General features: G+C 36.0%; 1 protein-coding gene and 1 pseudogene across 1 annotated transcript in view; both read right to left on the bottom strand.

The window, feature by feature from the left end:
• The window catches only part of TRDN (triadin), a 379,114-nt gene that overhangs the window by 319,990 nt on the left and 36,947 nt on the right, over positions 1–22,177 (bottom strand). Inside the window, exon 2 of the mRNA XM_032339654.1 lies at positions 10,563–10,772. Coding sequence (XP_032195545.1) covers positions 10,563–10,772 — 210 coding nt within the window. The remainder of the gene's footprint in view (positions 1–10,562; positions 10,773–22,177) is intronic.
• On the bottom strand, positions 20,763–20,906 carry LOC116589646 (annotated as a pseudogene).

The following is a 22,177-nucleotide window of genomic DNA, read 5'->3' as shown; positions in this document are numbered from 1 at the left end:
AATGAATAAGGCAATTCTTTCCTTTGAGATGCTTAAAGTCCAATCAATGAAACAGACATTTTAAAAAGTATTTTAAATGTGAATACTAACATTATCAGTATCATCATAAACTAATATTTTACAAAGAAATGCTATGCTCATTACTCAGCATTCAGAGCATTAAAAAATGCTATCACCCTTTCCTTTACTTATTTCCTTATTTATTCACTCATTCTTTCACCTAAACATTCATCCAAATGTTTGTTGAACTCATAGGTTATGCTAAACGATTTTAAGCACTTGAAAAATCAAGTAAATGAAATAAAGCCATTTCCTTACAAACCTAACAAATCAGTGGAGAAGAGAATTTTAAATAAATAATCACACCCTGGGGCGCCTGGGTGGCTCAGTCAGTTAATCCTCCAACAGTTCATTTTGGCTTGGGCATGATCTCATGGTTGTGGGAGGCAACCTCACCTCAGGCCCTGTGCTCAATGCACAGTCTGCTTGTCTCTGCTCCTCTCCCTGCTCTCTATCTTTCTCTATCTCTAAAATAAAGAAGTAAAATATTTTAAAAAATAATCACACCAGTTAAACATGTAAAACTTGTAAATATATACTTTGAGTAAAGAGTAAATAATATAATGAGGAAGTATGACAAAGTGACTTGTTTTACACTGAAAGTTCAGGCAAGGTTTCCCCTCAGGAAGTGAATTTAAGCATAGCACTGAAAGATGTATAATGGCTGATCCATCAAAAATTTGGGTGTTAACAGATGGTATGATTTATAATTGTACCCATCTATACGGATAAATTTATAAATGCAACATAAGGCCTCATTTGGTAAGGTTCAAATGAGTGGTATAGAGCACTGGTATCCAACTTCGAGGTTTTTTGACCTTGTAATTCACCACCAGCAAAAACCGGGAACCCAACATCAAACTGCCAACTTTTATTTTATAGAAGAACGTCATTTAAAAACAGTGGCAGAAATAATATCTGTAATTATCAGCCTTTCCTAAGAGAATTTTAAGACTGAAAAATGTAGGCACCATAAAATTAAGACTACTTCTTTAAAATAAATAACTTTTTCTTTATCTTTTTTCTCATTTCATGAAGAAGCAACAAATTTCAACAAGGATCTGGAAATCACTGGACTAAAGAAACTTCTGCTTCTTTGATGTGTTTATAAGCAGACTGGATTTGGATAATGAAATGTGTCCTTTTAGATGTAGGAACCAAGAGGACCAAACAGGCCTGGGACATTGAACAGAAAAGTAGGATTTGAGATAAGACTTGAATCAGAATAAGAATCACACAAAATGTCAACTATACTTGAAAACTCAGTGCACATGAGAACTGATAAAGCCTAAAATGTTTCATTTAGTGTCTCGGTCTTCCAAGACTCCTAAAATGTGATAACATATTCATATACAGACAGTCACGCAGACATCTCTCTCTACACACACACACACACACACAAATATACATATATACATAACCATTAAATGTTAAATTTATACATTCTGATTGGCTTTGGGTCTTCCCTGAATCATTTTACTCCTCTAGACTCACAGCCTGACAAACAGTGCACCTGCTTAACTGGGCTAAGTGCCAGAAAAAAAAATCAGGGAAATTAATTTCCAAGAGCAGTAGATAAATGGCACACCTCATTAGAAAATCTATTTAAAAGGCACATCAGGAGATGTCTGCAAGACTTTCATAAGAAATTGATGCTTCCTACCATCATGTCCTTGCTGGCTTTCTTCTCATATTACTGATTTTCCTTCCTGGTAATAAGATTCAAATTCAAGTAATGCTTAATGAGTGCCTCCTATGTGCCAGGCACGTATGTTTTACATAGATTATCTTATCTAATTCTTACAAAATTGTTTTGAAATAAGTATGTGGAACGCATGCAAAAATTACCAAATGTGCTTCTTTGAGACCTCCTGGTACAGCCATATAATGATTTTTTCTTTCTTATGGATAAAGAAGCTAATAAATAATGACCCTTGTTCCTAGGCAAGAAAAGCCAAGAGTTGGGGCACCTGGGTGGCTCAGTGGATTAAGCCTCTGCCTTTGGCTTGGGTCATGATCTCAGGGTCCTGGGATTGAGCCCTGCATGGGGATCTCTGTTCAGCAGGGAGCCTGCTTTGCCTTCTCTCTCTCTGCCTGCCTCTCTGCCTACTTGTGATATCTGCCTGTCAAATACATATAAAAAATGTTTAAAAAAAAAAAAAAGGAAAGAAAAGCCAAGAGTTACTACAACTTATTTCTGTACCTTCTGACCTAGAGGAAAATCATTAATCTCTACTAGTGTCTGAGTTTGTAGTGATCTCTTTAGAAATTCTATTTTTTTTTTTTGCATTTATTTAAAAGAAGAAAAAGTCATCTCTTTATAAATAAGACAAACAAGTTTGTAAAGAATTTCAACCAAAGTCTACACATTCTGATCCTGTAAGAGTCATTAAATCATCAGGGCACCCCTCCGTTTTCTGAAAGAGCTTCCTGGCTGAGTCTGCAAAAGCTTGGGGGCAAAGCCTCCAGCAGCCTTTATGATCCTCTGGCCTCAGTTAATTAAAAAAAAAAAAAATTACCCTGCATTAATCACTTCACCACTACCACCACCCCAACTTGACCTTTCTGAAGACTTTCATCTTCCAGGAAAAAAGTACAGGCAAGATGGATAATATCTGGGTGGTCCGAATCTTGGGTTTTGCTTGTTGTCCTGAGGGAAGTGTTAACAGTTCTCATTCTCACTCTCACAAGTGTCCTGTTTTAGGTAAGTCATCTACTGTCATCCTGTGTGGTGAATTTGTATGCTCTTAAATCACTAAACTGGAACTACATTTCCCAGAATTCCCTTATATGTAAGGTCTGGGTAACAGTTGGGCACCAGAGAAATTTTCATGAGCTTTAGAAAGCCAAACAGAAGGATTAGCCTTTATTTATTCTCTGAAGGTTGATGTAGGGCAGGTGCTGTTGCCGCTCACGCACATTATCACCCATATGCTGGCTGACCTTGACAGGTGGCAGCAGCCGGCCGCATGTTCTCCCGTTCCCACTAGACTGCCTCCTTCAGCATCTCCAAATCCTGGCCAGGTGCTTGTGCAGTTCCGTGGTGGGAGGCACCAATTTATCTTGAGCTTATCTCATCCACATCATTGTAATTTGAGGTGGTGAGAGTTAAGTAAGTGTTCCAGTCTGTCCTTGACAATTCCAGTTAGTCTTAGTCTCCCCTGTTCTATTCCCATCTGCCCTTTTCACTGATGGGGTTCAGGACATGCTTCCCCAAATAAGGCACCTTGACATATATTGAATGTTTTCAGCTGGAAGAATTTGAGAAATGACATATGCAGGAAGGACTTTCTGACATTTCCCTGAAGCGGGTCGTAAAACTCTCGTGAGGAAGGTGTCCTCCCTAAACCCAAAGGAAAGGAATACCATTTCCAGGATGCCCAGAGGAATCTGAATGAACAGCCCTTGCTGTTTCCCTCAATTTATGACACTTAGCTCCTACTCTTTCTGTCCTGTCACACTCCACCTGCCCCCTTTCCCCTTTTCATTAAACCTAGCATAAAAATGCTTGGGCTTAACTGCTTCTTAAGATCTTCCTTTCTTTATGAAGGCTCCTGTGTCTCATAAAACTTACATTAAATAAATCTGGATGCTTTTCTCTTGTTAATTTATCTTTTGTTAGAAGGGTCCTGACCAACATTTTAGAAAAGTAGAGAAAAAAATGTATTTTTCCTCTCCTATACCAACTTCCAGTTTACTGACCCATGACCTAGTGCCAGAAACACTTCAATAGCCCTACCTAGACTGCTAATCAGCTCCCATGGATGCATAAGCCATACATGAAATCTTGTATTTTTTATCACTCATCGTGACTCTACTCTACTCTGCTCCTAGTGATCAAATTCTGACAGATACACCATATTATTTTTGGATAGTGTTTGAACTTTATTTTTAGGAAGAAATGAAAGGTAGGTGGAATCTCTTTTCTAGTATCTAGTTTTGGTATTTCTTTTTGTTTGTTTGTTTGTTGATGTCCTAAAATTTGTCTCATTTGATAGGAAGCAGCAAAGTCACAAATTTTGGTGACCAGAAAGCAAGGTGCTATTCCCATTTGACAGGCAAGGACACCAAATTCCTAGTCATGTTACCTAGCTCATGTTATAAAGTTGTAGAGTGAACTCATGTCTCCTGAAAGAAGCACATAAAAGCCAATGCTACGTATGCCTCACAGGTAGATTATTTGGGTACAGCAATTCAAATTCAGAAAATTAGGAAGTGTGAAGGTTGCCTAGAAGAGAATCATTCTTTCCAATCCAGTATAGTATTTACTTACGAAAATAGAGTTTCATTTCTCTATGAACAACTCCTTAATGCCTTAAAAGTGTTTAGATGTCGTGAAAAGAAGGGCCATCTGTACCCCAATGTTTATAGCAGCAATGGCCACGGTCGCCAAACTGTGGAAAGAACCAAGATGCCCTTCAACAGACGAATGAATAAGGAAGATGTGGTCCATATACACTATGGAGTATTATGCCTCCATCAGAAAGGATGAATACCCAACTTTTGTAGCAACATGGACGGGACTGGAAGAGATTATGCTGAGTGAAATCAGTCAAGCAGAGAGAGTCAATTATCATATGGTTTCACTTATTTGTGGAGCATAACAAATATCATGGAGAACAAGGGGTGTTAGAGAGGAGAAGGGAGTTGGGGTAAATTGGAAGGGGATGTGAATCATGAGAGACTATGGACTCTGAAAAACAATCTGAGGGGTTTGAAGTGGTGGGGAGGGTGGGAGGTTGGGGTACCTGGTGGTGGGTATTATAGAGGGCACGGATTGCATGGAGCACTGGGTGTGGTGAAAAAATAATAAATACCGTTTTTCTGAAAATAAATAAATTGAGAAAAAAAAAAGCCAGCACTGAAAAAAAAAAAAAAGTGTTTACCTACTTTTCTAAAGTGTCGGCGAGTAATTTAGAGCCCAGGGACAGCTGCCCTGTCTGGTCTTCAGAGTTATTCTCAGTATGCTTTCTTTTATCACTAGCCTTATATTAACAATACATATTTAAAAGACATTATGTAGTACAAAAGACTCATCATAATAATATTAATCCTTAGTAAATATTTGAAATGTATAAATTAAAAATAATATTATAACATAAGAGTACCATTTACATTTTAACATTCTTATTGAAGCAAAAATTTTTTTTTCTGTGAAGAATCAACATAAAAAAAGGTAGGTTAGAATTTACTAAATGGAGAAAAGAAATGAAAATTTTAATACGAGTATATATATATCCCATGCAGCCAATGGTCAATATAAGTTACAAGTTTTATGCTGTAATTATACAGTCATTGAATTTATATTATTTGGTTTCAGAAAGTGTACATTCAAACTTGAATGAACAAAAAGTATTTGAACTTCTTATTTGAAGAATTTATATATTTTTTCTTTAGAATTTCAGCCTTGTGATTTTTTTTTTTCATTTCAAATTCATTGGAAAGTTATCTTCCTAGATGTGGTCTCAAGATACCAATCATCCCTATACATCATTTTTCTTTTTGCACCTATTGTAGTTACAATAACTTTTTGTCAGCTAGAGTATTGGACAGCATTTCCTTTTATCTAAGTATTTATCCAAATATGTACAGCTTGGCAAAATAATTTTTTAAGAGTAGAATAGGTGATAGGGTAAGGACCTATTTAGCCAGAGCAACTCCATCTTGGTTAAAAGCCATTTTGTTGTTTGTGCAGTACAACTTAAACTGACCCTGCCCCCTCTCTCCAGAGAAACTTACTTAGAAGCAAGTCTGGGAAACCAGTAAAATATGGTCAGCTAGTTTCTAATAACAGAGTCCAGAATACAAGGCCAGGTCGGCCAGTTCTTGATAACAGAGCCCAGAATATAGGGACGAGTCGGGCCAGGTGGAGACATCCAATCAGTAAGAAACACACATACTTTTCCCCTAACCACCAAAGAATGTAAACCCCGCCGTTTGGGCGCCAACCTTGAGCACCAATTCTGACCAGAGTAATACATTAGCTACTATAGGATAAATTGTAATTCAATTGGCCACCTGCATGTGACCTAACATGACTACAATCTCATTGGCCACCTATGTGTGGCCAGACTTTTGCTCTATAAAAGGTAGTCTGTAAGATGGGGAGGGGTCGCCCTCTTCGGAGTCGGCCCTGAGCAGTCAGTCAGTCAATTCTTGAGGCTGTAAGCTGGGGGTGGTCGCTCTTTTCAGAGACGGCCCCAGCCGGTCAGTCTGACTTCTAATGCTTGGTATACAATAGAGCTTTGGATAACTTTCACCTTGTCTCAGTCTCGTTCCCTTGACCGATCAGTCTAACTTCTAATACTTATCATAAAATAAAGCTTTAAATAACTTTCACTTTGTCTCAGTCTTGTTTCGTTTAATAATGGACCTAACAGTAGCCCCCTTCAAATTGGTCCCCAATGATCATTGCCTGCTGGTATTCACACCATTATGTAGTCTCTTAGGACAAGAAATGGGGTTGACCTGCGTAGCCAAAAGGATTTTGCAGAACTGATGGTATATGATTTTCAAGTTTAGATCGTAAGAGGACTTGTGGCTTCTTTCTTGTTCTCTCTTGGATCTGAGAGTAGTCAATTGTCATGTTGTGAGGACACAGCAGCATTAACTTGACAGCCAAATGAATGAGACATATTACCAATGGTTCCACTACCACAGAAAATCTTTCAGATATCCACAGTGCCAGCCAACTTCTTTACTGCATCCCCAAGATCTACCCAAAGCCTTTTCCAAACTCCTGACCTGAAAAAACTGTTTGGCATAATAAACATGTATTGTTATTTTAAACTACTTATTTTTTTTTCTAGGATTTTATTTATTTATTTGACAGACAGAGATCACAGGTAGGCAGAGAGGCAGGCAGAGAGAGGGGAGGAAGCAGGCTCCCCATGGAGCAGAGATCCCAATGTGGGGCTCGATCCCAGGACCCTGGGATCACGACCTGAGTCAAAGGCAGAGGCTTTAATCCACTGAGCCACCCAGGCGCCCCTTAAACTACTTATTTTATTTTTAAGATTTTATTTATTTATTTGACAGAGAAAGATCACAAGTAGGCAGAGAGGCAGGCAGAGAGAGAGAGAGAGGCAGGCTCCCCACTAAGCAAAGAGCTTGATGCAGGACTCAATCCCAGGACCTGAGATCATGACCTGAGCCAAAGGCAGCAGCTTAACCCACTGAGCCACCCAGGTGCCCCAAACCACTTATTTTTGAAGTAACTTATTATGTAACCATGGATGACCATTATAAAATATGACAAATAACATTTCATCTGATAAACATATTTCATTATTATTAATTCTGATTTTATTAAATGTATTTATTAATTTTTAAAGTTGGTCAAAGAATGCATAAAATAAAAATTTTGTTTTTCTTCATAATGTAAAAAAATTATTTCAAAATAAAAATTTCAAGATTTGTATCCTATAAGAAAAGGTTAGCAGAGAACTTACTACATGACAGTCACTCATGTACAGAGGTAAATAAGCCAGCTCCTTCCTCAGATAAATTTAAGTTTTTGAGTGAAACAGGTAAGTAAAGAGATACTGATAATACAGTGTGTTAACTGCTGTTAATGGAACTACCCATAAGGTACTAAGGGAATGAAAGCACAGTGCAGTGAATTTTTCTTAGGAAATCTGAGAAAGTTTCACCAAAAAACGGAGTAAGTCTTGAAGGATGAATTCATCCTTTAAGGAAATGGAGGAATGAGGGGCGCCTGGGTGGCTCAGTGGGTTAAAGTCTCTGCCTTCAGCTCAGGTCATGATCCCAGGGTTCTGGAATCGAGCCCCACATCGGGCTCTCTGCTCAGCGGGGAACCTGTTTCCCTTCCAATCTCTCTGCCTGCCTCTCTGACCACTTGTGATCTCTGTCTGTCAAATAAATAAATAAATAAATCTTAAAAAAAAGAAAGAAAATGGAGGAATGAATCTCTACTAGTGATATTAATATTTTTACAATGCTTGTCATAAAGCAGGTTCTGTTCTAAGCACTTCAAATATATTCACTTCTATGATTCTCTTAATAATTTTATTACATAGGTCCTATTATTGTCCCTACTTTATAGATGATGAAACTGAGACAAAGAGAGGCTAAGTGATTTACCCAATATCACATAGGTAAGAAGTTGTAAGATCTGGACTTAATACCAGGGAAATCCAGCATCAGAGTTCACATTTTTAACTCATTCATCACACTTTCTGATTGGGAGGGTGGAGTGGGGAGAGGGTGGTATGAGCAGAGGTGAGGAAGGGTGTATTCTTCGGGAAAGAAAGCCGGGAGAAGCAATAGTAAGGATGGCTGGAAAACAGGTTGCATACACTGAATTACATGATGAAAAGAGAGATCTAAGCCAAAGACTTGAGTTTCATGCCAAGGAATTTGTACTTTGGCAATAGAAAATACTTGGCGAAATTTATGTTTTATGAAGATACCTTTGGAGCAAGAGTAAAGGGGAAACACTGGATGAAGGAGTCAAGAAGAAATTGAATGAGTGCCCTCAACAGAGAATCGAGATCTGAAATGGAATAACGGAGACAGCGGTAACCAGAGAAGGGAGAGGATTCATGAGACATATGAGAGTCAGCTGGCATCCAGCATGGGGATTGATCGTGTTCAGCAGATTTAAAAGATGACTTGCAGGTTTCTTTCTGTGGGGAATGGATAGATGGTTAGGTCACTAATAAATATAGGAAACTGGTAGAGGAGGCCATATACAGAAGATGTGCCTAATAAACACTCCTTGAAAGAAGAAATGAAGTAGCAATAATACAGTGGCTCTTTTTCCCCCGTGAGATGAAATGCCAATAACATAGGCATGATCAATAACACCTAGTTACAGTAGTCCAAGGAAACTCTACCACGGATTGTTAAGTGTGTTTTACATTTAAGTAATCTGATCTGAAAGTCTAATTACAAGTAGATGTTCGTTTTATAAGATAATTAAGAACAAATTCCTTGCAACAGTAATTTCTGTGGTGTACTCACTAAATTATGAACTTTATAAATATGAGATTTTACAAGCAGTTCTTCAAATATATCTATTGTAAAGCTTAAAGAACTATATTTTGCAATCGTATTTGGTTCCAAAATGTAAATGAATGAAATTCTAGAAAAAGAAAGAATAGACAAAATATCACCACTCATAAAGGCTCAAGGGAAAATCATCTAGAATCATGCAGCCAAGTTTTCACTTAAAACTCTAGGTCTTAATTTTATATAATGGGCATTTTAATTGTATATCCTTTTAAAAGCCTCCATTACAGAATATACCCAAAGTATTACTTATTTAGAGAAGAGGTTCACAGTTCCGGATAGTGTTTTTCTTTCATTGACATCATGAGACTTATCTCTACCCGATAGATAATGCACACTTTAGCACAGCTACTAATGGTATTGCAAGAGGAATCATCTCAATCACACTGCTACATCAATAAACACAAATGATCCCGCTCTATGGATTTGCAATGTTAATACTTATATTTCTTTTAATGTAGCCATTGCTTGGCATACATACTAGGTTCTGGATAAATAATTACTTAAAAAGCATAATACCATAATAAGAAGTAGAGAGGATATCTGATTGTACAGAATGCAATTTATGATATTTATAGTTTCAGATCTACTGATTCCACTCCCTTTGGAGAAAGAAAATGGGAAATGGGGGTGGGGGTAAATGGTGCAAATATGTAGGAGCACATTAAGAGCTTAATGAAATGGTTTCGCTTGTGGTTAAAAAGCATACATTTATTCATTTACTTATTTAATATTCATTATACCTCTGACTGAGTCCTTCCCTCAAGGAACTCACAGTCAATAGAGCATGTCAGGTGTGGAAATCGACAAATACAATTTTAGAAGTGTCCAAATACCTTGAACAAAGTGATAAACGGTATACTCAGAGAGTGAATATACCATAAGGAAAATCTGTCTTTCCTCCGTTGGCATTATTCCTGTTTTACTCCAAACCCATAAGAACACATGGCCACTCAAGATGTAGTATCTCATTACGAGTAATTCTGGGAAAATCCTTTTCACACTCTTTATTTTCGGGAACTCAAAATAGGATGTTTTGATGGGAGGAGCAAAGAGAATTTCTGGAAAGCAAGCTTGGAGCCAGATGGTAGAGGGACATAAAAATGTTTTATACAATTTCCCACTTGTCCAAAAGTTTTTTTATTTGGTTTGGTTTGGTTTTAAACTGATAAAGTCCCTGTTCCCAAACCAGATCTCCACCAAACTTTTTAATCATTATCTTCATGGGACTGTAACATTCAGCTTGTGTTCAGCATTACAAATACAGAAATAGATTTCATTTGAAATCACGGACTGTAACACTCAAAGAAGAATAGAAGGAAATGGGGAAGAAGGAAACCAGACACTGGCATTCCCTCATGTTTGCAGGGAGCTTTATTTCTCGCAGGAAGATATGATGAAAAGAAACACAGATGGGAGAGAAGAACATTGTCTCTTTTCTTCTAAAACCCACATTTCACAGACCTTACCTGAAAAGTTTTTGTAATCCACCAGGTCAAACATAACAACAGCAACAGCTGACCATGTGATTATCAGAGCAATGACCAGAAGCCAGGCTGCTGGGGAGCTGAATGTTGTCACTATGTCCTCTGTGACCGTCCTCTTCAGCACTTTTCCAGGGGATTTGGGCACGGATCCATTTTTGCTGTCGATCACAGTTGTGGTAGTAGATGCATTTCCTAATCAAACATTCAGAAAGGGAAATTACAATTTAGAACTTCATGTTAAATGTTGGTGACCAAAAGAACACACAGATTATATAAGTATATTTAAATTGTTTGTACCATTTTCTGTAGTAGAGCACACTTCCTTAGTGGCAGGGCCAAACTTCCTGCCCACTACCCTAGTATTTACCTCCACTCCGAAATCCACATGCCCTAGTGATTAGCATTCCTCCTCTCCTAATCTCTGTAAATAATACGTGGGAGTCACAAACTTTGTCATCACCTTCAATCATTTTTACTTCTCCCTTATCACCCCCTATATCCACTACCATCAAAGGCAATGGGGTTTTTGGTCAAGCTGTTTTTTAACACCTTGTTCCTTTATTTAGGTTCATATGTCAGTTCTGCATGCAATCAAAAATGTTTCCTCTGGGGAAGAAACAAAATCAATGATAAAGTAGTTCAAATGGATACAATCCTTTTTGGAATCCTGGTTTAACTGTGCAATGGACCCTTCTATTGAAGCCATTCATTTTTTATTTGTGAAGGGGCACAGAAGATCTAAGTGATCTTCTGTGGAAAAACGTTGGAAAATCTTACTATATTCAGTAAACATTTTTATTCCTGCTTTTATTTGTTTTTGAAGTCATCATGACTCTTTCCTTTATATTTTATACTAGGCAATATATAATAAACAAGCTCTCTTGCCATATGTGTTCCATAAAATACTACTTATGTGGCTGCATGTCATGTCACTTCATGGCTATGCATAATTTAGTCAAAAAGTTTTCTACCTTGGGACATGGCAGAGATTTTCATCAAACCATTAATAATTTTTATGTTAGGGAATTTCCTAAATATAGAATTTCTTAGACAAAAACATCACTTTTATATCTTATGAAAGTACATATATGTATTTGGCAATTGGTATATTTTTGAAATTTTTACGTGCTAGGAATCTCTGTTTTCTTATCCTTGACAATACTGGGTATTACCAGTGTTCAAACTATTTGCAGTCATGCAGAAGGAAAATTCTGCTTCTTTTGTAACTTTTTGATTACTAGAGATGAGCTTTTTGTATACTTGTTTTCCCTTTATATATTTTGTCTTGAGAATTTTTGGTTTGCTTTTCTATAAACGACCTCCATTCGATGGTTTAAAAAACTGCACACACATATACATGTACCTGATCAGAAGTATGTATATTTTTAAATACATGTATATGTGAATATACAAATATTTATGTTTATGCATGTATATGTATTTATACATATTTATACTCATTGCAAGAGTGTAGATATGTATGTATATACACAAACACACACATACAATAGTAAAATTTTATCTGATCTTAAGCTGCAGCTTTATCCCTCAACTGTTTACCTCTTTTTTTTTTTTTTTTTTTTTAAAGATTTTATTTATTTATTTGACAGACAGAGATCACAAGTAGGCGGAGAGTCAGGCAGAGAGAGAGAGAGAAGCAGGCTCCCGCTGAGCAAAGAGCCCGATGCGGGGCTCGATCCCAGGACACTGAGATCATGACCTGAGCCGAAGGCAGCGGCTTAATCCACTGAGCCACCCAGGCGCCCCTCTTTTTTTTTTTTTTAACATTTATTTTATTTATTTGAGAGAGAGAGAGAGAGTGTGAGCCAGGGTGGGGGAGGCTCAAGGAAGAGAGAAAGAGAAACTTAAGCAGACTCCATGCTCAGTGTGGAACCTGACACAGGGCTTGATCTCACCACCCTAAGATCACTTGTGCTGGAATCAAGAGTAGATGCTTACCTCTTTATTTTATTTTTGTGGTATTTGTATATACAGAGGAACCACTTAAAATTTTTGTTGCTCTTTCATTTTATTCCTGCAAAGTTGCTGCCTTTGTATGATTAGCAAGCCCCTCTCAATGGAGACTAGGCATATCTGATTATATTGACAATCCTGGGCTCACAGGAAGTTAACTCTAGGGATAACTTAGAAATCATCTGAAACAACTGTATCATGTTACATTTAAGAACAATTCAAAACCATCCAGAATAGTCAAGTGATTCTCACAGTATTTTTAATCCCAAATTATACAGATATGTATTGAATCCTAAAGAGAAAAAAAATCTCTAACAATTCAAATGTTTTTTTCCAAAATAACAGTTTAACAATATATTTCATATATTTTAAATACAGGCTAAATTATTGAAAATAATTTAAGATTACATATCAAAAAAGGAAATTTTTATTAATCATCTTCTAATATACATAAGTGTCTTTTTTTTTTTTCTTTTTTTGAGAGGGGCAGAGGAAGAGGGGTCAGGGACAATGAGAGAGGGTGACAGAGAATCTTAAGCAGATTCCATGCCCAGTGCAGAGCTGGATGGGGCTCGATCTCACAACCCTGAGATTGTGACCTGAGCCAAAATCAAAAGTCTAATGCTTAACCGACTGAGCCACTCAGGAATCCAACAATTACTCATTTTTAATTTTAGTTTTTACCTCTAAATTACATTTCAAATTTAAAAAACAAACTTCAAATTTTCATACTCCTTTGACACTTGGCACAAAACAAATTTCACCTAACCAGAAAGATTACTTGTTGTTATTTTAGAATGTGCTAAATAATAGCTGAATGGTTTTAGTATTTTCAAACTGAAGGGAATTCTTGGTATTCCTTGACGGTCTCAGAGTGGAATTAAAGTGTTCCCTTCAATCTTTCAACCCCTTTCTCTACCTTGCACAACTCTTCCTTTCAGTTACGTGTAGTTTTTTCATGGAAACAGTAAAGCAAAACAGGTCTGCCACAGGTTTTACAGTCAGGAGAGACTGGGATTAACTCCATGGCTAGAAGGTCACTATGGCTCCTCACCTCTGAGCGAAAAACCTCTATATCTGAGGAATGAGGCTGGTAAAACTTGACTTACAGGTTTATGATGGTGGATAAATAAATCATGTCAGTTTCTTGGAAAATTTCCTGCTACATTGAGTTATTCAATAAATGAAAATACAACAGCTGCTAAACTATCTCTTCATTATTATCAACATCATTATCATCGGTATTCCTACGGCCACCTCTGTGGCCAGTACAACCATTACTAAAATGGCAAAGAAAGACCAGAAGGGCAAGATTAACCTCAGAAAGAGTAGTGGAAGTTGAAAGACTAATTCTTCAATAAATGCAGGCATTTGTTTCCATTTAACATGTATGTTAGCCTAAGGTATTTTCAGGGAGTCAAAATGGGATGTTATGACGCCTTCAAAGACTTTGTTAATCAACTAATTTCCTTCTTGTAATACAATAAAAGGACACATACTGTAATTTATTCATATTAATGGAGACTGCCTTGCCCTATCAACAAACCAAGAGAGATGATCTGTAACAAATAAAGTTACTTTGTTGCAATACAAATGTTTACAGTGTCGAGGGTTTTGTTAAAACAGAAAGACAAATTTTGAATCTTCGAACAGCTGTGTATATGGGGTGTTTAGAGTTTGAGTCCAGTTCATATGAAAATTTTTAGTTATTGGGGGAAGAAATGAAAATACTGCATGCAAAATTAAATGCTCTGGTTAATAAAGTGTTACTTTTTAAATGTTTATCAATAAACAATTATATACTTCTATTGATAAAAGTGTCATAAAATTCAATCACTGATTAGGAAAAAGAAAATCAAATACATTCAAGTGTATGTATTAGTAGGTATTAATAATAACCAGACATAACTAGTACAAGCATTTTTAGATAACACTAGTAAATCTAGCCCCATATTTTTAAGACATTAAAAAGCTGATAAGGCAAATAGTGGTAAAATGAATTAAGATTTTGAAATAATTTTAGGTAGAAATTAACAATAGCATGAACAAATCTCCTTTTTTTCTGAAAATCTATGCGAATACATATCCCAAGTTCATGAACCCAATTTAGCTGAAATGATAGCAAGATGGAAAAATACCTTTAAAAAACAGATTTCACAGACTGTACTTGAGATGGATCTCAAAGAAGGAAAAATTAGAACGATCTCATATCATATCCTTTCATTGATTTTTGTGCCAAATTCCCATCACTTCTAATGGCAGTTCTGAAAATGGATGAAGGATAGGAGTGCTTCGAAGTGCAATTTAAGATCCAAGTGGGGCTACGAGTGAATCAAACCTTTGGAATAATGATTTGCAGGAGAGTAAGTGAATTACAAGTGTTTAGGAGAGGCCACCTGAAAGTTGATATGTTGCTAATCTCCAGTTTTTAAATCTCTGGAAGACTTCCCGCTACTGCTAGATGGATAACACCAGAAGAATTGCTTTTGCACTTCAGATTCACTTCAGTGAACTGGATGTGGGAGTGTATTTCTGCAGACAATATCATACGCACCTGCTTGGTATCTTGAAACCAAAAGAACACATCTATTGGGATTTGATACAAATTAGTCAAATCCTGGTCATGTCTTCCTTTTTCCTGGTCACATGTTTAAAAACTAAAAAATTTCTAAAAGGACAAGAATTTCTATACTTTTTTTTCTTTTTTTATCAGAAAAATGAGAAACCATATAAATTCAGAAAGCAATGTAAGTTCAGTGTTTAAGTGAGAACTTTCATATTTAAAAGAACTGATATTATTATGAATCTCAAATTTTATTTCACCTTATAATTCTGACAAAACAGATATGGTACAGTTTTGGGTTTTTTTAAGATTTTTTATTTCTTTGTGTAACAGAGAGAGAGATCACAAGTAGGCAGAGAGGCAGGCAGAGAGAGGGAGGAAGCAGATTCCCTGCTGTGCAGAGAGCCTGATGTGGAGCTCGATCCCAGGACCCTGAGATCATGACCTGAGCTGAAGGCAGAGGCTTAACCCACTGAGCCACCCAGGCGCCCAATATGGTACAGTTTTTTAAATGGATGAAAATGTTAACACTAAGTGATTTTTTAGATTTTTTTTCTGTATGTTTTTGTCTTCACATCCTCAAAATTTCCAATAAACGTTAATCAAGACTCAAAAATGTTGAAAATATATTCTGTGTATCCAGCTCAGAAGGCAAAAATATAAGCAATTTGAAAGTAGTCTGAAGGTTATACTGCTTATGGAATATTATGTGTTTCCTTTGTTATGGAAACATACTAAATTGCACTTTTCATTTTCCATTCAAATTTACTGCAGAAGCCACACAAAGCCAAGAGGAATAAAATTGAGGGGAAATATAAATTGCCTTCTCTGACAGTTGGTCAAGAAATATGTGAATAACAGAGTGTGTAATCTGAGATTATTTAATGTTTGAGAAGTATTTTGAAGATGACAAGAGTTGGTTATTGATATGGTGGGAAAAAATGAGAGGTAAATATTATTGAGAAATTCAACATGGGCAATGCTCCTGAGAAGTTGGCATCTCAGAGCATCTAGGATATGTGGCAGTATTTTCCACGCCTACTTTTTAATTCCATTCCTTCTGATTTCATGCACATTGTTTTGTATGAAATACAGAAAGCTAGAATCAGCTGCAAAAGAAGTGGAGACTCTGCCCCATAACATAAAACTAGGGGCTGCAAACACTAAGATTCACAGTCAGGTTAGGCACTGAAGGCTAAATCACAAGCCTCCTAAAAGAAGTCACTTAACCTCATCATGCCTTATTAATCAGATCAAACTGCCAAATACACTTGCCTATTATTATTCCTAGGGGACACTAACAATACAATTTCTTCCAGGATGCTCAGGAAAGCCCCTATATTCTAGAATGGTATAAATAAAATATTACATTCTCATTACATAAAAGCATTAATTATGAATTTTGCATTTTCCTATGTGATGTGGTTTATGGACTACTCCAATGCTGTATTTTTCCTTCGAAAATCTGAGAACAAAGTACAGAGAAGGAGTATATACTAACAATGGCAATGTAAAAATATGTATTACTCCAAAATTATATTAAGAATGTAATTCCCAATTACAAGAATGACCTTTACTATATTTGGATGTTCTAGAAATACACATGTAAGTAAACATTTTCGAGAAACTTTGCTAAAAATATCTTTTGGCAAATAAAGTTGAAAAATGAAAAATCCATCTTTTATCAATCCTGGTGTCTGCAGAATGTCTATGTATCACATAGACATCTGTGACAATTAAATTATGTTTTTCTAGAAGTATATATAAATTGAATGAAAATAGATTTTGAGAGGCAAGATAAACCATGACAATTCACAAAAATGGCCTTTGTCAAAATAATCCTAGATGCTCTAGTTAATATATATATAATATATATATGCTTTACATATATATATATATGCTTTATATATTTATGTATATATGTAGTTGATAAACCATAATAAATACCCCTAGAGTAAATTTTAGAAGCCTTCAAATTCTAGGCACTTAAAAAAAATTATTCACTGTCTTTCAAAGTAAAAATAGCTTTGTCTCACACCAGAAAGAGATCTCCTGTCAATTTCAATGAAAGGCTTAAACTGCCACCTTTTCTCTAAGATTTTTGAGATATCATCGTTGATATTTCAGAGGATAATAAAGCAGCCTAATCTACCTACAGAGGTAGCCAATATAAACTTACTTTTTTACATTAACTGGCAATTCTTCCTACCGACCCACTCTCCATACTCTTCCAGCAGAATTTCTTTGTGTAGTAGTGGAACTAGAAAGTGAACCCTCATCTAAGTCCCAGCCATAGGACTGGTTCTTTAAAACAAGCCTGACCAATCAGAACACGCTCTTGGGTAATCAGACTCCTCCACATTTTTTTCTGGAGCTCTTGAATGACATTCTATTTCTGCTGTGGTTGGCAAGCTGGGGGGTCTACAAGTTGTCCTCTATCCCACTAGTTGGAGAGTCAGTTGCAAGATGGAAAGAGGCAGGATCCAGGTTCCACTGTGTAGGTTCACAGAGCCAGCTGTGTTTAGAGTCAGATAAAGGTCTGGGCTTTCCAATTTTATGGGAATATATAAAATAATATGCTTATGTTTGTATTACTAGCCATCACAAGTTCTGAGTGATGCTCTGGCTCTTGCCATGGATGTAAATAATTCTTTTCTTTCAATATTTGTGTTGTGAGGCGTGATCAGTCAGAACAATCTAAATATCAAGTTCTTTAAAATTATTTTCATTTTTGAAAAAAGAGTTCTTAATTCTCAAGTGGCTTCATTGTCATGGTCCTAAATAAAATGATCTTTTGGTGTTTTCAAGGGCAAATTCAGAGATTGAGGTGCTTTAAGAAGACCTCACTTGTGTTTGGGTGAGTGAGAGGTAGAATTTATCTTCCTAGGTGGTAGACCCTCACTGTGATCCATTCGTTCACTTTCCAGTTCAGTAGTCCTTACTGCAAATTAAAGTATATGTGTTTTCCTGTATTAGCTCAATTTTCCCCTGCCTTTTCAACTTGTCATTTTCAACTTAGCATTTACTACTTTTTCTACAAATAGGAAACTGAAATCAGAGATGAAGAACAATAATGAGTACATAATTAGAATTCATTTCTTGAAACAAAATGTGTTAAACTCCCAACATATTACAGGTAAAATGCATTGTGTTTTACCAATCCACGGTGACCAAGGATCTCTGAGGAATTCGTTTTTTTCTATTTAAGAGAACCCAAATAACTCTACTCTTAAAATCCAACTTCTTTTTTAAGAATTTCAACTCCTTAGTGATATTTCTGTGTACTTTTGAAATAAACACTATTGTTTTTACCTGTGATTATGTAAATTTTTGATAAATAGAATGACATAAAATTATCCTGACTTTGGTATTTTTCTTTTTTGTTGTTCAACAAGGCTCTAAGATGAGAGTAAGTCATCTATCTTTAAGTAGGATGTAGTGCTTCAGCACTTTTTACACGGTGAGGTTCAAATAAAAAATAAATGTGAAAAACTTCTTACGTTTTGCTGAAGGGAATCAGTTTTTTAAAAGTATCTTATTAAATAACCACAGTATTTCTGCATATGTAAGGCTATGCAGTACATATTAACTTCTTACCAGAGTAATAAATTAAATAAAGAACAAAATATATTTTCATGATAGATGAAAATGTTCAAATAAGAGATATGTTACTGAAAGAAGTAAAAGCATATGTGTACATCTAATAAGTGGGAAACTTAGCTGGTCAAAATAATTCAGGTTCCAACAGAGAAGGAAAGACTAGTGGGATAGAGATAAAGATGTGCATTTCTTTGACTGAATATATATATATATATTTACTAAATAATATCAATAATTAAGCAGACACATTTTTATTTCTAATGAGGCAATTAGAACTAGCATCTGCAATGTTAATATGGTTATCGTCTCCAAAAAGTGCAACATCTGGGAGAGGTTTCTACAACCAGATCAGGCACTGGAAATAGTACAGATGAATAAAAGTGCTAATGGCCAACTTACAAATGCATGTTGATGCATCATCTTAGTCAGTGGGGCCTCGCATAACAAAATACCACAGACTGGTAAAAATTCTCTTAAGAGAATTTTTTTTTCCCTAGTTTGGAGGCAAGAAATTGCAGAAGATAATGCCAGCATAGTCAGATTTTGGTGAGGACTCTTGCTGACTTGGAAGGAAGAGAACTGTGTCCTCTCATAGCAGAGAGAGAACAAGCTAGCTCTCTACCATCTCCTGTTATAACGGAACAAAACCCATCATCAGGGCTTCCCCCTCTTGACCTCATCTGAACCTAATTTCCTCCCAAAGGCCCTGTTTCCAAATACTATCGTGCTGGGGTTAGAGCTTCAACATGAAAATTTGAGAGTGATACAATTCAGTCCGATGCTCAAACTGGGATGCCTGGGTTAGTCTGTTAAGCGCCTGCCTTCTGTTCAGGTCATGATCCAGCGGTTCTGGGATCAAGTACCCTGTCAGGCTCCTTGCTCAGTGGGGAGTCTGCTTCTCCCTCTGCCTGCCATTCCCCCTATTCGTGCTCTCTCTCTCTGTCTCTCTCCGTCTGACAAATAAATAAATAAATAAAATCTTTTTAAAAATTGCTAAAATAAGTATTAATATATTTTAAGCTTAATAAACATAGCTATTTTAATAGGGCTCTATCTTTCATGTTAAAATAATGGAAATCATGGCCAAGGTCCCTTACTACCAGTACCTGCCCAAGTGGCCCAGATCACAATGTCAAATGGTACTACATATTGTTAGGTAATTTAGGGATTGAAAGTAATCAACAAGACCCATGAGATCACTTTTAAAAAGTAACAATGACTTTTTAAATAACAATGACTTTGACAGGTTCCATCAGATTTATTTTAGAAAAATAATCCATCCTCACCTCATGCATGCAGGAGGTCTCATGCAAAAAGAGAAGCCAACTTAGGATCTGTCTAACTTTATAAGTTTGAAGTCTGGGGACAGAATCTACAGAAAGCCTCCCATATTTTGTGAATTTGGTTTTAGGTAAACAGAAGTTAGACTCTGGTTCCTAGTGAATATGATCTGAACAGGACAGACATATGATCCATAAACTATATTCAGGTTCCTTGGAGAAATTAATTTCTAGCATTTTATGTTTGGGTTGATTCATTTTCTTCCTGGGCCAAATATGCATAATTGAAACACTCCACCTAGCCCCAGCATTCCTCCTACTAAATTGCCCCATTGCCAGTGAATCAGGAACTCACTGAGATAGAAAAGACTGGAGTAATGGCATGCTATTTCAATTCAGAAAAAAAGAATACTAAACTCAGTGCTTCAGAATCATTAGATTTTCATGATTTGTTGATTCTAATGTGTGTTTTTACTTCCTTTCTCTTAAAGACATTTTCATGGAAATCAACGATTCCTTAAGAATTAATCGTCTCCTGCTGCTTTTACCCAACATGGAGTCATAATCCCACCATTGCAGTGTCACAATAGCTTCTACTTTATTTTCATTAAGAAAGTGTGACAGTCTCCTCTCCCTCCTCCAGCCCCCACCCTGCTCCAACCCCAAAAGGCGCACAGGTATTCATACTCTTTTTACATAAATATATTCAATAATAATGATAAGGACTTCATGTAAAGCTTCTTCTTAAAACTATACTCATAAAATAAGGGGTTTCTCACATTCTCATCAGCTACGTTCAGGAAATTTAAGAGAATACACGAACTAAGATCTAAATTTCTTTCAAGTTTACTTCTCTGGGTGAGTTTTTAGGTACTACACTTGATCTTAGCCAAAAGGCCAAGAAGTGAGTTTTTAGGTAATCGTTTCATGAATCAACCTGGCTTGTTTTCTGATATATTTAAATATAAATAAAACTGAACCTATGTTTTCTATTTATGAGGAAATTTCCATCCATTTGTTGGAAAAGCAGTAATAATTTAATAATTTCATCTTTGTTATATGTACATGTAAATGAATAAGGGTATTTTAGAGTATATATCCATTCATATAGCCAATTTAATATTAATATAACCAATAATAGAGTATATACCCACTAATTTTATTGAGTACACCAGGGGCTTTTGAAATAAAAGTTACAAGGAAATATCCTTATTTTTTTACAACTTTAATTATGAGTAATATAAACTGACACTTTCTATAGTTACTCCAGATTTAATGCTATTGCCATAATTTGGCTGAAAACAGATCAGTAGAAGTTTTTAAATTGTCAAAGAATCAAAATAGTAAATAATTTTGGTGAGAAAAGACATACACTTAGAATGAGCACCATTGTAAGAGGATATGATTATATTTTGTTTAACGTGGTCCCACATCATCACTAAGCCATTTGAAAAGTTTAGAACAGATCAGAATAGTATAGCCAGACCCTTCATCTTTCTGGATTGAGTCCACAAACCCCATGAAGAAAATGCAGGCAAAATATCTAGAGAGAGATAAGATTTGCTGTGTTGTTTAAAATCATTTAATCCATAGGAAAAAAGCAGCTTCCTGTGCCTTTCAAAGGACTTCTAAATGAGCTTGAAGCTCCTTTATGCATGTCTGAAAAGAACATTAAGGTATCCATGCCCATATTTTAAAAATGCAAGCAATTAGGTAAACACAAATAATACTTTATACAAATCTTTCTTCTAAGGAGTCCATGGAGTTTTAGAAACAGCTGATAAAGCTGCACACATCTATAGAATGGAGCACGTATTCTCATCCTCTTTGATATGAAAGGAAACTGAAACAGGGGAGTTAAAGAGAACCAGTTTTCTGAAGTCTACTCATTACCAGAGTTTTCAAAGAATTCGTGTTGCTTAGTCCCTAATATTTAATCTTCTGAATTGTTTGTCAAAGTAGACCAAATATTGATCTTAAATTTTATGTCTGGAAGATGTCTCTCATTGGCAACTCATAAAAAAGGCTTTATCTCTGGCCAATTACAGTTTTGAAACAAAACAACTTTAAAAAGGAAAGATGAAAACAAAATGATGATTTTTTTTTAATCTCCTGAATTTTTTTCTGAAAATTTTTTCTATCTCCTTCACACCCTCAACATTTCAGTTTCAGTTTTACTA

Source organism: Mustela erminea, chromosome 4 (genome assembly GCF_009829155.1).
Source record: "Mustela erminea isolate mMusErm1 chromosome 4, mMusErm1.Pri, whole genome shotgun sequence".
Taxonomy (NCBI): domain Eukaryota; kingdom Metazoa; phylum Chordata; class Mammalia; order Carnivora; family Mustelidae; genus Mustela; species Mustela erminea.
This window is presented reverse-complemented; position numbering and strand designations above follow the sequence as displayed.